This window comes from Symphodus melops (genome assembly GCF_947650265.1).
Source record: "Symphodus melops genome assembly, chromosome: 4".
Taxonomy (NCBI): Eukaryota; Metazoa; Chordata; class Actinopteri; order Labriformes; family Labridae; genus Symphodus; species Symphodus melops.
In genome coordinates this window covers 14,074,687-14,095,931 of record NC_136694.1, presented here as the reverse complement: position 1 = coordinate 14,095,931, position 21,245 = coordinate 14,074,687, and the positions used below count along the sequence as shown (strand labels likewise).

Below are 21,245 nucleotides of genomic sequence, written 5' to 3'. Positions count from 1 at the left end.
ACCAAACTGTGAATAAACTGTTCATGAAACGCATCTTTTGAGTGTGTCTCATGAAGTAAAAGAGATAGAAACAGCGCATGAAAGTGCCATTATGGTTTTTTAAAGAGCCGTACAAATGTAACAGATGCAAAAGATAGTCGAGATAGTAGAGAGTGTAATTTTAGATGCTGTACCCAAAGTTTCTGTTCTGTGCTTCATTGATGGAGGGGCACTGATTTTTCGATGAAGTGGATTTGGCCTTGAATTGATGAGTGTCTTTAATTTCATCTTCAGAATGGGCTCGGAGACTGTACAAACACAAACACACAGAAATGAATATATGAAGACAAACACAAAAACACATAGAAATAATTATGAAAATACGGATCTTGACATCATGACAACGTTCCTAATCAGTAACGCACTTCACTGAAGCATCCGATTTCTATGATGAAACCAATGTAAAGCAATTATGCAAAGCTGGAACAAAACATGTATAGCAACCCTGGTCAACAGAATTATAAGAGTGCTGTGTTTTCATTGGCCAGCCTCAATTATGCACAAACAAAGAACCAATCAGAGGCTGGCTTAAAGCAGATAAAAGGCAGCTTTTTTGAAACTTAGACAAGGAAAGCAGTGAAGGCGTGTCCGCTGGCACCAAAGGGTTCTAGGACAAGTAAATAAATAATGGCATTTTGAATTGTTAGTGTACTCGCGAATATGTACAGGAAGATGAAACCACTCCCCAGACCTGCTCCAGCTTCTCACGCAGTTCATTTTACACATACCTGAGCAAAAGTTATGTAACTGCTTTGGTCTCTGTTGTTATTTTATGACTGCTCAGCCTCTCTCTGGCCCTGCAGGCCTGCTGCTTAATGAGTTTTAGTCGTCTCATTGGAAAGGACACTCCTTTGTACATTCAGTGTCTCCCTCACTGTCCCTTTCTCTGCTCCGGACTGTGTAACATAATGACAGTGAGGGAAACACTGCAAAGTATCATGCTGAACAAAATATCCCACTGAGGTCTGCAGTCAGATGACTTTGAATGTGACTCAAATTACACAGCGCACACCACAACAGAACAGATCTGAAAATGGAAAATTACCAGTGACCTTCACCGCTTAAACCTCAGGCTGGGAAACCCCACCACACACACACACACAAATGGACAGAGGTTACTCACCTGTTCTGCGCAGAGCGAGGTCTTTACGCTGGTCACAGGGGGACGTCTGAGGACTTGGGGAAATGTCAGGAATTTGGAGCCTTGGTAATCAAAAAATGAAAAATATTTTAAAAGGGTTGCATTCTGGGTCTTGCAGTTAAACAATCCAATTATTAAATTGTATGCTTAGCTATTATGCATACTGTGCCTGCAGCCTTCACTCCTTGAGCGCTACTAGAAAAATGAATGAGCAGTGTCTGCAATAGTTGCTTGTTTGTCTCACTCACCTGTAGCCCTGTGTAGGAGTGCTGTGGGTGGAAGTGACCCTGTCGTGTGTGGACTGACTCTTCATTATTAAGTGTTCCCGGAGTTTCTGCTTTACCATGGGACTGGCTACAGCACCTACCAGTGAATAAAAGCAGTGAATGAGGAAAAACATGGAGATTTTGACCATGTAATACAAACAATTTACAGTGAGTTAATCATGAAATCTTTATTGCTGTACTTCAAACTCTAAGTCATTCAAAGTAGAATCACTGATTTTTGTCACTTTCCTCTATGATCTATTGATTTACTCTAAGTGGTAAAAAAAAAAGGTTTCCTTTAAGGATGCTTGTTTTACTGTGGTAGAATTTGAGAACAAATTTCCTTGGAGTCTGAGGATACATCACAGACACTTTGGAAATCCCCTATTTTTTCATTCGAAACTCATTCGTGACTCAGATGAAGAGCACGTCAGCACCAAAATGGTTTTTCAGAAAACCTACGAAAACCAGTTACAGTAGGGAGATGTACATTGCATGCGATACTCACTCGGCCCAGGTTTTCTTTTTCGAATCAGCTGTTGTAGCTCTTCTCTTTTCTCCTCCTCCTCCATCTCTCTTTGCCTTTGCTCAATGTTATACTGAGTAGAAAAGCAAATTAAAGAGATAAAAAGGTAAAACTAGCCCTGCCTTAACCAGGCATGAGATTTGAATTAAAAAAGACCAAAATGAACTTTTAAATAAAATACACAAGAATGATATAATGTCAGATAAGATGGCAAATTTTACCAAAATAATTACTGTACAAAGAACTATGTACAGTAATCTATTTCTATGATCAGTCCCGAGCAGACTCTAAAGCTAAAAAGGTTTTCTGTTTACTGTAACCTGACCTGCTTCTGAGAAATTTCTGCTGAGCATTACACCTGTGAAAGTAGTGCAGAAAAAGCAGCTGGTGTGTTCTTGTGGTTAATGTGGCAGGAGGTCGATCTGTCTTTCACTGTTGAGCTCACCCAAAAACAATGTTGCATGTACTGACAGCTTCAATGTTTTATATGGGTTGATAAAAAGTCCAAAGATAATCAAGAAAAAAATCAAGCTGAAAATAAATAAAGATTAAGCCAATGTGGTTACCCTGTTACTCAACCCTATGACACTATGGTGAAGTGTGTCTTTACCTGCAAGTGATGCTGGGTAAACTGTGTGCAATGCTCAGGGGTGAGGGGTCCCAGGTAGAAGGGAGAATGGGGGGTCAGCATGGCCGAATCTGAGCCTGGATGTAGCAACCTCTGGCTCACTCTTAGGTCCATGGAATGCTCCCCATGTATGGATGATGAAACTGGATTTTCTGACGATCACCTCCACTGTGGAACAAACAAAGAAGGAAATATTAATGATAACGAGCCAATAATGTGAAGCCCCAACTAAAGAGTACAAACAACAACACATCCTTAAACTAACTACATCCTTTGCTTTTTTTGTAATATGAGTCAGAGGGCCCGACCACTTTGGGAATATGGGGGTCCGATACTGATTACTGGGGAAAAAAAAAATCTGATGCCGATATATCAGCCGATATCTGTCCTTACATCTGTGTTCAATCAGTAGAGATAGATAATATACACATTAATTGTGTTGATCCCTCAAAAGCATTCATCAACCACTTAATCAGTTATCATCCCCAGGTTGGTCACTCGACTGGAAAGTAACTGTGCATGTATGTGCATCACCCCTTAACACTATGGAGAGATGTGATGCTGGTTGTAATCCATATACCATGCCCTGCTGGTGAAAGAAGACTGCTAGTTTAATACAATGAAACTCTAAACTAAAGCTATTTTATTAGGGAATATATCTAGTTATACCGGTAAATAACTCTGATAACATTAGCTGATAGCGATAGCCAGTGGACATGATAATACAGGCCGGAATTATCGGCTGGCCGATTAATGGCTGGGCTTCAGGGCTGATGCCGCTAAAGCAATCCGCAGTTCAATATAAACGTTGAAACTGGCTAAAGAAGGCATCAGAGCAGAGAGAGAGAGAGAGAGCGAGAGGGGGGGGGGTACAACAAAAAACAATATATCTAAACATAAAGTGTCTGCAGGCTTCTTACATATATTAGTCTAGTTTAATCCCTCACATGTCCCTCCACAGAACTGAAATGGTTACTAGCATGGTTATCAGTTTCTGTCTGTTCGTCACGGAAACGTAATCAAGAGTTCACTCAGTTTATTTGGTGTAAGTTAAGGCACAGATGTCGACGTGGATGTGAACTCTTCATGTTTAACGGTAATATTTCATTTCATTCAAGTCTTCCGGCCTGCATGAAATGGCCATTGTCCAACTCTGCATTCAGGAAAGCAAAAAAGAGGGGACGTTTGTGTTTGCTCGGACACTACAGAAAGTGTGGAGGAAACTAGATTTGAACACTGTGTGGTCAAGGCATTTGGTTCAGGTACATCAATCTGTCATTTCCCTTCCAGGCTTCACAAAATTGAAAGAAATAAAAAGCTAAATTTAGCACGAGTGAGACAACTGAACCAAGCTCCCGTGCCCTAACATAAGACAGATGTGTTTCATAGGTGCAAGGGAGTGGGTAACGCATTTTGTCCTGGCAATCCAGAGGCCGCTGATAATACGTCAGAGCACACTTGCACAAGATTTTCATCTTGACAGATGTACCTGCGTTTATGTCACATTTGTGATGAGGAAGCTTATATTAACTGGTACCAGGGAAATATCAGCCTCAGCTTTTCCTAGTGTTTTGTGTGGTACCATAACAACGGGACAAAACAAATGCAAACTCACAGATAATTTGATACGGTTTTCACGTGTCATTGTGTCTGACATTTGAAACCAATAAACATGTTGAGGAATGTTTCTGCACAACTGACACAAAAGCGTAAAGATACAATATGGAAGGAGACACCGACACCCTCTGGGGTAGACGGACAGATGGAGGGAGGGAAGGACGTGGAAATTTACTGAACTCAACTCAACCTACATGACTGCAACTCAAAATATGACTCTACATATTTCCTGTTCGTGGATGATTCTTTACTGGCATACCCTGCTGGATCACCTTATCTGCAGTGAAATGCATTATGACTATATGCAATGACACTGCTGAGTCCACGTCACAGTCCGCCTGAAATAAAATCCTTGCATCAAAATGATTTACTACTTTCAGGAATAATCCAAGAGGTTATAAGTAAAAAGATGACATGATCAAAGCGATTTATGATCAGGCACACTAAAAAATGTGAAAAAACCAAGTCGCCCAAATACAATATGAAATTAGATAGATGGTAATTATTTATTGAAATCATTTTGATGTCTGTTCCGAGAAAACAATCATAATCTCCATCAAACGGGCTCACAACACGCACACAGATAAGGAAAAGAGATCACTATTACAGGTCTAAACTTCAGCAGTGCTACAAAGCTGAAAACAAACCTCTATTTGCAAGCTGCACCCCATGGCCTACAAAACTTCCCTCCTGGTGCAACGGTGCAGCAAGTTCCCCAGCCCATGTTTTGACTATTTGGTACCCTTTTCCAACAGAAAGACTGACTCAGAGAGGAATAAAATATCGTGTCGAGGTTGACAGAGAAATCCTCTGGTGAGAAGAACTCTCCCACGGTCTTATTACTGCAGGTCAGGTGAGATTTAAACACGGAAGAACATGAAAGAAACAGGCACGAAGTTAGTCCGAGCAGAACCGTTTAAAGTACAAGATAAGATCGTACAGTTTGAAACGTTATGCAAGACCAATACCATTAACAATACAAGTGATGCAACAGATAACACATCTCAATCCATTCTACTTTTCCAACAATAATAACATAAGCGGGTATGCAAACCTGAACTCGACCTTTATTTAGAAAGTGCTTTAAATAATCTGAGTTCAACAGTTTGTTAAATAAAAACTGCATCATTTCAACAACAGTATGTTTTACTCCCCATCAGAAACATCAACTTTATAAACAAATGTTTAAATATTACTGTGAATAACAAGTCTGTTGTAATCTACAGAAACCTCCTTTTCTACATAAGCTTTGACAATATTTGACAGTATGTAAAATACACAGCATTCATTTAGCGATTCTTTGTGTATCTGCACGCTGGCTGTATAAATCACACACAAAACAGCTACAGGCTACAGCAGCCTGTTACGTCACTGACGTCAGGCTGTTTCACCACTAAACACTAATATGTCTTCAAGGGGCCCAGTCGTGTGTTTCCATCGCACAGATATATCCATGACTATATTTACAGATCATCTTAAAGACAGAAACACCAAAGCATGACAAGCCGCCTCTACAAATCACGCTTGTTGTGTACACTCTTCTTGCTCTGCACAGGTCTCCAGTGTCACTGGAACCTTACCTTTTCCAGGTAACTCAAGGAAGCCATGGCATTTCATCCAGGCAACACTTGTTCTTAGAGAGCTCTGTGTTACTTTCAGTGGGTAGACGCCTGAATGTCAACATTATGTTATTAAGTTGTCTTTCTTAAGCATTGGATCTTTTAATTAAAAAAAAAAAGAAAAAGTAAAAGGTGCAACAGGAAAACAGTTTGTGTGTGAAGAACGACTGAACCACAATTAATAAATAAACTTGCCTGGAAATCAGGAAATCAGACTGAATCTGTGACACAAGTGTGTTGGAAGTGGTGGTGCACATCAACACAAACACAAATACCTAACAAGGAAGCTCTCATGTAAACAAAGAAATGAAGTCAGTGTTAGTGATCATCTAAAAAACTGCAATATTAATTTACCCATGAACACGTTAAGAAACATGTGGTCGACTTGAACTGGTTACATTTTCTAGCAGGACATTGTTTTGCAATTTTTTAAGGGAAGGCCACTCTTAAGTAGAGGTATCACATGACTGGTAACAGGCTGTGATTCATGCCTGATGAATTCAAAGAGGCAGCTCAATAGTTAAACTTCCTTCGACCTGTAACTCCAAAAGGTTTGAAAAAAAAAGTTGCAAACACTCCCTATAATCTCTGCAACGATAATAATAACCCTAACAACTTGTGTCCACGTCACATAACACCAACAAGTAATGCACTGGTCCAGATATTTTTTAGCCCACATTGCTTTCCAGGGTGTGCTCTTAAATTCTAGAGACATAATTTAAAGTTGAACACAAAAGCTATTTATAAGATATACATCTGTACTGTTTTAAGAATAAGGAGAACTGCATCTAGATACGATCTGCTTGTGTGCTTTTCTGCTTCTCATTGGAGCACCGTGTTGCTAAAAATAGACAGGAGACAAACTTCTGGTTTCTGTAATAGCATATTTGTTTCACAACCACCATCCTCTTTCTGTGAGCCTTCTGTAGCAACGCACTCGAGCACTGACACACACGCACACACATGTATAGGCTTTACTGGTGGTGACAAATACACGCACACACATACAGAAACAGTGACTTCCTGTTTCTAAAGTTAGTCTGAACCATAACATCCTCTTAGTTCATTTAGTGCAAGAAGAAGCTGCTATTTTGGTTGAAGGCCTTCATTGACTCATTGTTGCAGCTTGCGAGTCGCAGAAGTCTTTCAGCAGTATTTATATTCACATTGTGGCCCTAAAAAGCACTTTGTTTATTGTTGGGTCAAAGTGAAATCCACAGTGGTATTGGTTGTAGTTAATTCTGGAAGTCACACATTAGCATTAAGTGCTAGTTACTATTTAGATACATAAACAGTGGAAGCTAGTCTGAGGTCTATGCCTGGTAAGATGAGCGATGAAGAAGAGCAGAGCAGGACCTCAAGCTGTGGATTTAAGTTCTGGGTGCTAAATGAGGTGCAGGGTGGATTGAGTGGCTTGATAACAAGTAGGTGTGTTTTGGTTGAAACATGAATCCAACTATTCAAGCCGATTTTAGTCTTTTTGACTATTGTAAAAGTAAACAGCTGCAAATGTGGCCTTGTTGTGATGTGAAACTACAAGAAGGATCCGCGATCATACAACAGGTCAAATGCACAATTCAAATAAATTAATTTGAACACCAGTCTTGATGTTTCAACTGGTTGAAACTGAGCTCTGTTTTAGCATTAGATCCACACACAAATTGATCATACAAGTGCTTCTCTACTTCGGCGTCCACCTTCAGCGGCCATCCCAGCCCGCCACCTATTTCTCGTTCCTCTTCTCCGTCCCTCCCCGGCCTTAGGTTAAGAGGAATCCACAGCTGTTGGGGACATTCTGTCCCTCTGCTTCCGAGCAGCTGGAGTATCAATCTCCTAATGTGTGCATCCATGTGTGTGCGCTTGTGTGGGTCCATCCAATGTGCGCCAAGATATTAATAGCTTACAGTTGTTTCCTTTGAGTGTACACAGCAGGTCTTTGTGTTTGCATAAGTAGGATCTTCTTGTGTGACAGTTGAGGGTGCATACACAAGTATCCGTGTGTCAGTGACGGCGTGTGTTGGGGCCATAGTATTAATAGTGCCCATTTGTTTCCTTTAGAGGAACACTATGACTCTTTGTGTGAGTTTCAGTGTAGGTTACCATGCTGGGTTATTTTTAGTGTCACCTGTCAGTAAACACTTGGATGTAATCATGCAAGGGCACACATTGATGACACTGAGTTTGTATGATGCTGTTTTTTCGACGTATTAATAGCATAGCAGCACTTGTTTTACTGAGTGTGATGTGTGTTCTTGTGAGTGTATAAATAGTATAGCCAATTGCCCACACATGTTTCTGTATGTGAATGGCGTGTGTGTAAGTGGCTGTCAATAACTCCAGCCTCACATGTATCAGCCCAACTGTAAATAGATGTGGATAGTTTAGTACAGCCGCTATCTGCAGGAGCTGATATTGGCTTATCACATGTGAACACTACTGTTTTAGAGTATTTCACTATTATGCTTGTATGATAACTGAAACACCTTTCTTCATTTTGGCAATCACATTTAATTGGTAACAAAATAGTGTTTTCTGGGCCATTTTAAACACTTTTTTTCATGGCTTTAAAAGCCTTCCTTTTTCTCCCTCCAAGATAATTTTTCTAAGCTGTTGGACTGATCATTTATATGAATGGAAAATATTTTGCTATAAAATGTTAGGAAATGTCAACAATGTTCCAGTGCAGCCAAGGTTGTCATTTTTTTCTTTCTTGGAGCCAATGACAAACAAGTATTCATCTTGCAAACACACACACAAAGTACATTCAGACAATCCTGACATTACAGGATTTTGGATTTTGACTTGAAGAAGCACAGAATTATTTAAATTGCAACACCAGTGGAGATTTATGTTTGGTAAATCATGTGATCAATGAATGAACTGCTAATTCCTACTCGCTTTCCTTCAAAAAAGCTCTGTTTTGGCTTAAAAAAAAATGTTTTTCATGCCAAAAATGTGTTTCAGTTCAGACTTTAATTTGACAGCAATAAACCCTGAAAAGCATCCACATTATTTCATTTCCCAGCAAAATTTATTAGGTAACAACTTAACATACACTCCTACACTTGACTGTAAACAGAATAACAGCACAAGCAAATTTGAGACTTTTTTTTCGTTGTCTGGTCCTTTCTCTTCAGCCATGTTTTGTACCGTCCCTTCCACCCCCCGAGGGTTATTCAACTTCTCTTGATGTTGTGACCCTGAGGCAGCTCAGGGAAAAGATGAGAGGTTGCCTGCTCACTGAGGAGTTGTGTATAAATGAGCAGTCAAAAGCTAGCTTTAGTGTGATTCACAAGCTGGATTTCTCACAAGCAAAACAGACTGACAATTGTTGAGTTTTTTTTTTCCCTCTTTGGGATCTGAAAGGTCATTTTTTTGGAGGGTGAAAACAGAGCTAAATTTGGCCTAGGGATCAGTCATAAGGTTGGCATGAGACCGAAACGCTGTCTTGCCTGAGGACACACACGATGTGTGCTACTGCAAAAAAGGATTAACAATGATACTCTCACAACCGGGCAGGTGCTCGATGTTCATAAAAGAGAACAAATGCACACCCTCATTCAATCTCACCACACACAAATTATCGCCTTAACCCTGACCTGAATTATGCAAATCAAAACAAGAGCCACCGTTTGTCCTGATGGAAACTCCAGTGACTTCCTTTATGTAATTCAAACATACAATGACTGGTTATCTATACATATGAACTGTATCACATCAGTGCTGTGTTTATCTCATCTCCAACTACAAACATCCACCTCTGCTCTGTGATTGTGCTTTTTTATTACCAGATGTCATGTAGAGTACACACACACACACACACACACACACACACACACACACAAACACACACTTTTTGTTGTGTTGTTTGTTTGGTTGTCGGTACATGTAAAAACCAAACTACTGTATTGAAGATGATTTGACTGAGAGAAGACATCTTTTGTCTGCTGCAGCACACTGTCTGTTATTGCTCCCTACGCCTGACAGCTATGTACACAGAAGGGTTTCTTTGTTTCTAATACGCCCTGAAGTGAGTAAGAATAAAGTTACTTTCCTCTGGTCCTTAATGGTTCTTACTGCTGCTTTTGATAAAGTCCCTTTCTTTGTTTAAACTTTGTTAATTCCCATAATATACCAGTACACATTGCCCTCTTTCTTACAAAACTCACACGTTCCCATGATGCAAAAAAAAAAAAAAAAGTAGTGATGTTCCTGTTGCTTTTTTTGTTTGTTTTTGAGCAGCAGAGTGTATCAGTAGTCAGCTGAGTTGATCTTAAATCAGGAACAGGAAATGTGATCTGGGGCTCTGGCCAGTCCAGAACAGTATCCCTATTGTCAGTGCACTGCTGTGGCTCACACTGGGAAAACACTGGGGACTTTTAAAGGTTATCTGTCCTGGGAAAAGGTTCATGTTCACTTCCACAACTGGCCTGCAGAGTAAAGATATATCCAAAATGGACACCTTAGAGTAAATGCTCATGTTGGTTTAAGAGAGGGCTCAATAAAGAAGTTAACACAAAAGATTTGTTCTGTAAGTTGTTGTGCAGCGAGAACCAAATCACTGCTCAACATCTCTAGAAATAAGCCATTAATCCACTAACGTAGGAAGCCCCATAACTGTTTATCTTAGCTATTTGTGTAGAACAAAGACAGTCACAAACTTAACTCAAACTTTAATGTCCTCAACTCATTTAGCTAAATTCAAGAGGTTGTGAATGTGTCACCCATTTAAAGATGAAATCCTCAATTTCTTCATCAATAAGCAATAATGGATTGGTTTTTTTTTTAAAGATAAAACAAGATATGTCATGCCTTCAGCGAGTTTCCTAGAATATTTTACTTGCTATTTAGTTTTTAATTTCCTTACTTATATTTACAAATTTAATTATGTGGACTATAGCTCTTGTCTTGTCTTAATAACCTCCCAAAATGAAAAGATTGATCTCTTGAAAGAAAATCAATCCAATAAGTTACGTCCTCTAGAAGCTCAAAAAGTAAACGGAAACACACCACACGTCTGGATTGCTTTTGTAGCGGTTTGTGTTACAACTCAAGATGAACTGAATTCTTAGATCAGGCTTTAAATTAACCTGATTATATGATGTTTTTTTTTCTTTAAATAGAGGGTTTGCTAATTGAAAGGCGAATCTCAGCTTGTGTCTCCTTCTAGCCATGTGTCACCCAGTGACGTGCCAGCATTTTATTTCAGATGGCGTTTCATTTGACTCTTTGCACCCTGAATTTGCAAAGTCTGACAAAAATGACCACAATGTTTCACTGGCATCTGAGGTTGATAATCAACTTACTGTTCACCCTATTCAATGTATGCCAATATCTACGATTAACTAAAAGTGTAAAGGATTAAAGGATTTTCTGGATACAAATAATGTCTTATCTAAATACCAGTCGGGTTTTAGAATACAATATGGTTTTAAATGACATCATTGAAACAATTGACTGTCTCAAACCAAGCAGCCTCCTGGTTTGGCAACTACCTGTCAAACAGAATGCAAAGTTTGCAACTGGCAGGTTCCACCTCTTTCTTTTTTCGAAATCTTAAAGGGGGTGCCCCAAGATTTGATACTAGGACCTATTTTATTTTCCATTTATAATAATAACCTATGTGAAAATCTTTCAAATGCCTTGTAACACTTTTATGCTAATGACACTGTCATCTATTGTTTATTAAAGGTTGAATCAAAAAAGAAAATAAAGCAAGTTAAAAATAATATCCCTTTAAGCAACCTAATCACATTGCAATTGTGTCATTAGAATTATGTAACACACAAGCAATACCTTACAACTAGTTAGGCAGGAGTGTGACTGGCGGCGGCTTTGAGTGTGGAAGAAAAGAGACTTGTGTTGACATACATAAAATGTCTTGTAAAAGAATGTAGACAAACCCCACAGACAGACCACCATTTCACCACCTCCAGTGGAAGTGAAAATGTGATTCAGTCTTTTCTCTAAGGTGATGTTGGACACCAATTGAGGTCTACTCTGCGTTTATTACAACAACAAGGCCAAACTTAGAAACTGTAGCAAGTTACAGGACCTTTGTGTTTAACATTATGTGTAAGATTAAACCAATGATGTTTCATGACTGGCTACTGATTAGAATAAGACAGTTTTGTAACACAACCACAGATATTCCTGGGGCTTGTACTACGAAGCAGGATTTGGGGTTAGCGAGATAACTTTAAGGTTAACTGGCTTTGAATTACACCTTCATATTAATGTTCAGTGTGTCCATGCGGCTCTGTTTGTTATCTTCAGAGCTGCAGCTGTAAAATAACTTCTTAAACTGTTATATAGGCACCCAATGAAAGAGTCAGAGCAACACATCCAGTTAAGGGTAAAAAACCAGGAGTCAGTTCTATGATGAACTAACCACAGGTAAAAAGCCGTAGTTTGCACATTAACACTCGCATGTTTCTTTTTGTTCTGCACCGTCTTTGGGAGTCTGAAACACAGTTTCCTAAACATCGTTGCGTTATTAATATAGTTTGTTCAGAGTTGGTTAGATATGATCTACTGATGGCAGACACATTTATGATTGTGATAGTTTATATGAAGTCCGGCTGTCTTATGCGAACGCGTTCTCTGAAACTCTGGTTTTAGCTATGAGGTTGGTAAGCAGGTTCTTAACACTGTTAATCACGGTCTCCTATGTTTGGGTTAGTGAAGCCAAATAACCCAAAGACACCCTGGGTATGTTGAACTTGCTTGGTAGTACAGTGTTTTATAAATATGCTCCAGAGGCAATCATGCACACAAACAGGTAGACATTTACTGATTCAAAGCATTAACAGTGACTTCTGCTTTGTGCAAAGAGTAAAAGAGTGATAGAGAGATTTAAAAAGTCCAAATAAAGACAATGGGCGCTGATGTCACTTCCTGTAGCATGGCCATACCTGTAACTATTGTAACTGTATCCACCAAGGCTGTGACCACATAGGGAACCTGGACACCTACAAACCTTACTCCTCACATGGCTGTCTTATGTGATTGTATTTGTGCTTGTGTGTTTTCTTTTTCTGAGGTCTAAAGAGGCTTGGAGGAGTTCTAATCATTTTAAGGACTGCGGTCATAATCTAGCACACAGTCAAACCCATTGATCAAAAAAAACATTTGATGCCTCGTAGTGAAGCTTTTATTGGCAGAGGTACATTCAGAAGGAAATCTACACCTGCACTCACAATGAAGCTTTAATACCACAATTACACAATTATCAGTTCTATTTATTACCTCGAAAAAGTCATGTCACTTGTCAGATTAGGTTATACTGCCCCAGTCTTGGGTTTCACATTGTCAATAATGAGGCAGGTAATGATGTCATTACTTATTCAGACTGTAGATCTGACTCTGGGTCATGACCTCAACATGTAGACTAAATTGCTAAATTATTATGGTAGGATAAGTTTTTAATTAAAAAAACAAACAAACAAAAAAAAAGAGGATAAAACATCTGTCTACATAAGGGTTATCACCCACCCACCCAGATAGACAACAGTTGAGATTATATTAACGAAGCTTGTAAAAAAAAAAAAGAATAAACCAGTTTACTGGCTTCTCCCCAGGTGGACTCTAGTAATCAAACGTTGCTTACCTTTCGGATATGGAGCTCAAAGCCGACGCATTTTCAAGCTGTGTCCAGGTTTATAGTAGCAAAGCAAGTTCAGAAACACGAAATGCTGTCTGCACTTTTGTTTTATCTTGACTTCGTTTAGTCGAAACTGGTTGTATTTGTCTCAGTAGTATCAAAGGTTGGTCCCGTCGCCTAATCAAGAAAAAACAAAACATTACTTTAAACCATCAGCGCGCGCTCCTGCCTGCACTGTCTGTATACGCACAGCGAGTTTAACTCAGAGGGCTACTTCGATAATTATGTAAGAGAAAGACTGTTCCCGTCACCGAAAGCAGCTCTTCACTTCACGGTCTCCTCCTCACTGTGTGTGACTCTCGGTCTAATGAAACTGCTGATAAAAACCTGCGGTGAGTTTCTCTTTCATCCGTGTGCGTGCTGTCGGTGTGAGGGCTCCATCTACTGAACTCTGCTGGGTAAGGATGCCCTGCGTGTGTGTGTGTGTGTGTGTGTGTGTGGGTGTGTGTGTGTGTGTACTCTACATGACAGTTTGTTTGTGTGCCTGTCAATATGAGCACCCTACTGGTATACTCATATAAATTCAAATTCACACATGAAAAGAGGGCATGTTGTTCAAGGCTTTAATGATTGTCATGCTATTCTCAGCTTTAGTCAGTGAATAATTTCAGACAAGGAGTGTGGTCAGTGTCACACTCAGCTGTGCCCCTGTAGGCTGGAGTAGGGACTTTAACTATTTACTTTGAGCATATTGTTGCCTACACCTACCTATGTAACTCTGTCACTTTGAAGCCCTAATTAGGATGTAAGATTATATGAGGACTATGAAACACAACTGAAGGACTGGACAGCTTTCAAGATTATATGTTGATTTCTTTCCACATATAATACATTAAGTATCAACCTAAGTGGAAGGCAAAATGAGGGTCAAGTTTCAACTGTAGATGGGGGAGCCAGAGCTTGAAATATTCATCCTAAGAATATTGAAAGTTAAAAAAAAAGGATCAATTTGGAAATATATCTGTCAACAGGAGCTTGTGTATCTTTATTCCATATATACAGTATACTTTTAGTTTTTTTAAGCATTTTACAGAACTAGAGCCACAGTAAGCCTACATGCCATTCAATTCATGTTAGAATAATGAAAAGCAAAATTAATAATATCAAAGAGGAAGGAAAAAGACAGATGTTTAATTTTTTTCCTCACTGTACAACAGTGTATGAAAAACAGCTTTGGGCACAAGCAAGCACAATGCTTAAGTAGAATCAGATTCTTTGTGCGCAAACTGTAATCTTTTTGACTACAGTGTGTCCTGAGCTGATTTCAGTTGAATATATTTGTGAAGCTTGAGGCTCATTTCAACCTCTGTTGAGAAACAGCTGTTTCTGGGTGGCACACAAATGCATACATGCAGATTCAGACTGATACAGACTAATCAGGCAAAAAAAGACCTCACTGTCTCTGTATTTTCTTCCTACTTGTGGCCAAATCTGCCTCGTGCCAAAAAATATAGCTATCATTGGATTAAATAGATCAACCAATTTGGGACGAAGAAACAGGTACAAGATTGTAATCTAAAATGACATTTGTTGTTCTGTTAAATTTTGTGTCCAAAGGAAGAATTATGTCCTGAGATAAAGAAATTGTTGTCAACAACATACTTATTTCAGGAAGAGTATCTTTCCTCCTATGTATTTGGCAGGATTTATCTGTCCATCCCCCTGTCACAAGGTTAACTGTGTCCTATATAATTGGAGTAAAGTACAAGCACATTTTAATTCAGATCTTCACTTTCTGGGATGAAGGATGGCAGACAAAGCAATAGAGTCCAAAACTAGAATTATAGTTTAGTATAAACACCATCATCAAGTGATGCGCTTTGAGTGTGAGCTAGTGCACACAAGGGGTAGAGAACGAGTAGGAAGACAAGAAGGCATGATTGGTTCATCAAATTGGTACCTCGTGGCAGATGTTGGTCAAAGTTTTTACACACTTACAACAGATGACAGATTTTATTTGTTCCTTTTTCAGAGCACATGAGTTAATAATTTCTGTCAGGACCTAAAGACAATTTCATACCCAAATCTTAAAAAGGGGATCTGGAGAAAATTTCCAACCCTGCCTTTATATTCACTGAATTAATAAAAGAATGGAAAAGAACATGCACGCTGGCAAACAGAAAATATTACACAGCAGCTTCATCACGTGCATAAAGATCTCATGCCATTCCAAATTAATGTGTTACATCTGTGTGAGAACCAAAATACAAATCGTTATTTCTTTAACTTTTTGATACAATGCTGATGAGAGAGGAGTGATGGTATGGGTCATACTATCATCCACATGTAGTTTCTTAGAGGGTCTACCATTACACAGCCCTCTGAGGAGATGATTTATAGTAGAGGGGACTAGCAGATATATTACCAGTCTGTCTGCTTGTCTGTCATGCTCAAGCCCTGACTCCACAATGGACATATCTGCAATGTATTTCCCTTCACTACTACAAAGCATGATCCAGCTCTTCACATGCATTGCAATGAGGAACGGTTCATTAGAGTGAGTAGGAGCTGCTCTGCTGCTGATGCAGCGGGTGTTGGTGAGTGTAGCTGTCCTTGAGCAGAATCAAAGTTTATTATCACTACTGAAAGTTTTAATGAAGCTGATTTAGACTCTTTGTTTATGTGCAAATGAAGCAGAAAATTGAGATCTGATCACAAGTTGCCACTGGAGACAGATTTGAAGATGTGCACTCAGGTCTGTCCAGGTGTAAAAAGCGTAGAGCGGCCTTTGTAATCGGATCATCCAGGGTGCATACTTAATACCAGGTGTAAATTGCCCCTGTGTGTGTTTTATTTACTTGCGATTGACCGCATTAAGTACAGTCATTAGACCTCGCAGAACGAATATCCAAACCTTAAAGTACAATAAGACTATGGGTGAGATGTTGTGGAAAACTTAACATTTTGTGATTTACTCTCTTGCGACACATTTTTATACACACAGGATCCCCAAGACGATTTTTAAACTAAAAGCCAAAACAGTAGTGGAGAAGAAAAAAAAACACAGGGCATGGGTAGGACTCTGGTGGTGAGTTTTGTGGCCAGTAGGACTCACTCCTCTTCTAGTCACAGGAAGCCAGTCGGAATGAGAGGAATGCAGTCAGGCAATACGGTGATGGAGGGAGCAGCAGTTGCAGGGCAGATTGCCAAAAAATGAAAGAAACCAAGAGAGTAAGGAAAAAGATAGGAATAGTTAAAGGGTGATTCCAAGATGGAAAAAGCAGCGGCATGAATTACTTTGAACTGAATGCACAATCAGGCATTGGGCACTGGGATGCCTCAAGCCAGGCACAGCCACACTCAAGTACCAAAACAAATGACCAGCCATGGTATTTGTAGTTAAATGAAGTGAAACTGTAATTCTTCTCTTGGATAGTTCCAAACAATTTTCCCTGGTAATAGTGGGTGTCCGCAACAATGATTGGATTTTTACAACACAGAGGGTCAGACCACAAATATAAAGACACATGCATGACAAAACATATGCTGGCATCGACAAAAATACACAAGAAACATAGCCATTCATATACTTGAATTCTTTTTTCTTCTTTCACCAACATCTCCTTTTATTTAAAAACTCAAATAAACTTTTCTGTCAGTATTTTCCCTGTCGAATTTACCACAAAATATGATCTTTGATCATAAATGTGTCTGTCTTAAAAGGCTTTAAAATGTGTTTTACAAATCAAAACATAAACTATCCTTAGATTTCCCTATAATTTATAAGGAATACAAAAAAAGCTTGACACAAAGAGAAACCTTCTGGAAGAGGAGGTATTTGTACAATGGTTTATAGACAGATTTAGCAAAACCGTTAAATAGATAGGTTTAACTCTCAGTTTTCCTGAGTGCTGAATTCTCTCCCAAAAAATGTATCAAAATTAGTTTAGTACAGTAACCCACCATCTTAAATTTCCAGTTTTTGAGTTTCAGATTTTGGTGTTCTGTCCTGAAAATCCTTGTGATAATTAAGTTGTAATAACAGAAGAAGAGACTTAAACTATTGATAAATATTATGTCAAAGATAAATAAAATATTACATGAATGAACCTAAATGTAAAGCTGATAACAATGACCCAGCATACTGTGTTTTAGTTATACTTTATTTTTAAGAGTTAGTCTAACCCCTCAGATCAAAGTACCGTAGTCCTCCAGCAGCATAAGCTCTGATACACTCACTGTAAATTATCCCACACCAAACAGCAGAGACAGTTAGAACTTACTGGTGAAAAATAATGGAGCATACAAAAACTGCGCCTGATGCCCAAGGAGTAGGTAAAACAAAAACCCATTTGTCACATCTACTTTGTGATTTTTCTTTGTTGTGTCAATGCTGGTGTGTTCTAACTGCCATAAAGTGGCCATGCACAAAAAATATCAACAAATAACGTGACTGATTGTTGTCCTTTTGTTTTTAAAAAAAAAATAAAATTGTTGTTTCTCACACACCATGTATGTTGAAGATGTTCAGAAAAGTTCCAGTAGGCACCCCTTAGCAGGTCTGTGGTAACACTGAAGTGAGAAGGCGCTGGAGGATGTGCGAGTGGTTGGTAGCCTTTAAGACCGTTTCCATTCCCTACAGCAAAGAAAAGTCAGCCCACAGAGAGGATATGTAGAACTAAGAATTCGCCTGCTTTCTCTGGAAACCAACATTGATGGTGGAAAGTGTTGCTTTGCGACGCCCTCACTCTCCTGTGTGTGTGCGTGTGTGTGTGTGTGTGTGTGTGTGTTAAATAAAAGGTCAAATCATAGAGTTAAGAACAGTTTGATCCCCTTCTGAACTTTTTTCACATCTGTTTAAGTCAGACTGTACACATCTGCAAGCTGACTGAAGCTTACAGAAATTTCTGCCAATGCAATATTTACTTTATAAATATCTTATAATGTCTCTTGTGTTTTGGGATGAAGAGATGTTATAGATTCCATGCAGTGGGAAAAGCAATACATTTCACTGTGCAGCTTTATTCATGGCATGTCTGTAAATACTTAGGAAGATGGAGATTCCAGCGAAATTTGGTTTCCATATCTGTTCAGTAAGTTTTGAAAATAGTAAGTTTAACTGCTCCTCAACAACAAAATATTTCTGACACATTTTATTCTCTCCACACAGTTTCATGTCTGAATGGTAAATGCATCCACATTAGTATTAAAGTGTTTGTTGTAGTTAAAAAAAAAACTCCACAAGGGGGTGGTACTCAAATAAATGATCCAAACACAAGCAAGAGCCTGTCCAGGTGTAATAAATGGAACATGTATAGGGTACTTAAATGTGTCCTTTAAACACTAAGCAGACCTTTGTTTCTCTGTGCTGTAAACTATTGAACAGACATTAAAAGTGCACAATGCCATTGATGGTGGTGAAATTTGAAAGTTGGAGAAGTGAAACAATTGTATTATACTTTCTGAACTAATTACACAAACTATATCCAAACGATAAAATGGGTCCCTGCAACACTGTTTGGAGCTAAAAAGCTACCAAGAGAGTTACGGTTTCACAGTCGTGGGTCCACTACCATAACTTCTCACATAACATTTTATCTTCAAACAGGGACCACGTTTCCCCTTGAGAACAGTTTGTGTGTAGAGTTATGAACATGCCACAGTGTCTGTACACTTGTGCAGTTTTCACTTTACAATAAACCCAAGTTCTGGTCATTGGAAACATGAGGTTTTTAAGAGAAACAAAAACACTTGTTAAAAAATACTAAGGCTCTATCTATGTAGTGTATCTTATCTTTTAAAACTTAAGAGAGTGCCTGCATTTTGGAAAAAAGGACGTTATCTTTAAAACATAAACACATCAATGACCTATCCTTCATGCCCTCACTTTGCTTGATTTAGAGATTTGTGACACGACTCGCTCACAGAGAAGATGTCTGATTCAGTTTTTCACTGAGACAGAGAGTCCCCACGGGCCATTATCAGCTGGCTGTTTCCTCTTAAGAATTAAACATCTAATGTCATCAGTGTGACCCCATTACTTAAAAAGAGAACACCAAGGAATAACAGTATCATATAAAGCCCAAAAAAACGCACTGATATCTTTAAGCATGCTTAAATTGATCAGGGTTTTTTTTGGCGGGGGGGAGCAAGCGACGGTTGATTCCATTGTTTCATCTTATAAAGCAGGATTTATGTATAGTTCAAAAAGACAAGAAAACAGGAGGTTGAAAAAACGTGATACACAGTGGACTCTACTTACTTTATATCTTCTACCTTTTACTAACTTGTTTTTTGTTGTGCAGGGCTTTTTCAGTTTTCTATAGAAGTACATGTTTTGGTCTAAAACCTGATGAATGCACAAGCATTATTCAGTAACTCAAGCAGGGTAACAAATTTGCTCCTTGCTTAGTTATACACACAGTTACTTAGCACATGCGGCTTGAACAGCAGCTTCGTCAGCTAACACTGGGGAACCAAATCAAAGTTTAGCTTTATTGCCTGAGCAAATCAACACTCATCTGCGTTTCTCTATGCTCATGTGCTTCAGCATTGCAGTGAGGAACTGTTGGTCTTACTGTCTCCTCATTCTTTGCGCTCTAATACTGCTCATGGACAGACTAGCTCTCCGGGGTGGGTGGGTCTGTTTCCAATTTTCTCCCCTTCCTCGTACTGTGAAAAGCCACATCCAGAAGCAAACAAATCGAACAAAAAAGGGGAACCTCTAAACCTTCATGCACCAAAGTTATTTTGGAAGCCTTAGTGTTGATAGTGGCATCACAAAATCCAAACAAAACCCAAGCCTCTCGCAGTTGAATACAACCAAAGCTGACCATCTGCTGGTAATAACAGTGAAGATGAACCAAAACAACAACTGGACCAAAAATCCTGTTTGCATACACCTCTGCAAAACTCTTAACAGTTAATCCAGTTAATTCCAGTCCATATTATACAAAAGCAATGCATGTTAAATACCCATCTGTTAATGTCCAAGATTTAAAGACACCTTCTTGCACAGCTGTAATACATCTTGCACTAGTAGATATATTACTTGTAGATGTGAAAATATAACGTCTCCTACCAGGTTGGTGTGCTGACATCCACTGAGAGGTCCCTCTGCTCTCCCACAGCGGTCCAGTCAATCACAGAGGCAGCAGACAGAAGGGCAGGCTGACTAGAGGAGATAGATCCAGCTTTGACAGGGGAGTGGTGCTGCTGCGCTGGAGTACGACTGTGCACTGACAGAGGGAGTCACAGTCAACTGGTTGACACAAGGGGTTCAGTCTGACTTTTCTGTCGCCTACTTCCTCTCATATGAACTCTCTCACTTTCTCATTGAATCACTCCCCCTTATTCTATCTTTCTTTTTTTCTCTCCAGAAAGACACAGTTGCTATGCCCTATCAGATCCCTTTCTCTTTTTTTTGTCACTGCACCAGAAGTTTTGGGGATGTTGGTGCGTTGTAGGGGTGGGGGGGAGGGGGGGTTGAAGAGGTTGTGTATATCTGTGTGTGTTAGAGGGACAGAAAAAGAGAGAATGACATACTGCGTGTTCCCTTAGGTCTGTCAGACAATGGCAGGAAGTGCTGATTTAGGATGCACAAAGTACGGAGGACCAAAATAAGAAAGCTGCATCGGGCTTTGCTTGTATTAAAGACATATTTGTTGTGTGAGGTTGATCCAGTGGGACCACAACAAGTCTGTTGGTACATTAATTTTTAAACACTGTTGTTTTTGGTTTATTTAACTGTTGTCCTTTTTAATACCACAACATCATGTGCATCACTTGTGTATAATTGCCTTTTGC

At 39.2% G+C, this 21,245-nt stretch overlaps 1 protein-coding gene across 3 annotated transcripts in view; it reads right to left on the bottom strand.

The window, feature by feature from the left end:
- LOC306822342 (histone deacetylase 7-like) overlaps window positions 1–20,773 on the bottom strand; it is a 41,457-nt gene extending 20,684 nt beyond the window's left edge. Inside the window, exons 1-7 of one of the 3 annotated variants that reach the window (XM_079341303.1) lie at window positions 13,751–13,796; window positions 13,446–13,616; window positions 2,583–2,768; window positions 1,955–2,045; window positions 1,429–1,543; window positions 1,163–1,242; window positions 174–287 (exon numbers count right to left, since the gene is read on the bottom strand). In XM_079341303.1, coding sequence (XP_079197429.1) covers window positions 174–287; window positions 1,163–1,242; window positions 1,429–1,543; window positions 1,955–2,045; window positions 2,583–2,714 — 532 coding nt within the window. In that variant the 5' untranslated portion in view covers window positions 2,715–2,768; window positions 13,446–13,616; window positions 13,751–13,796. Of the gene's footprint in view, window positions 1–173; window positions 288–1,162; window positions 1,243–1,428; window positions 1,544–1,954; window positions 2,046–2,582; window positions 2,769–13,445; window positions 13,797–20,520 lie in introns of those variants that run through there. The other 2 variants (XM_079341301.1, XM_079341302.1) reach the window with 2 other exon arrangements.
- Window positions 20,774–21,245: the final 472 nt, after the last annotated feature.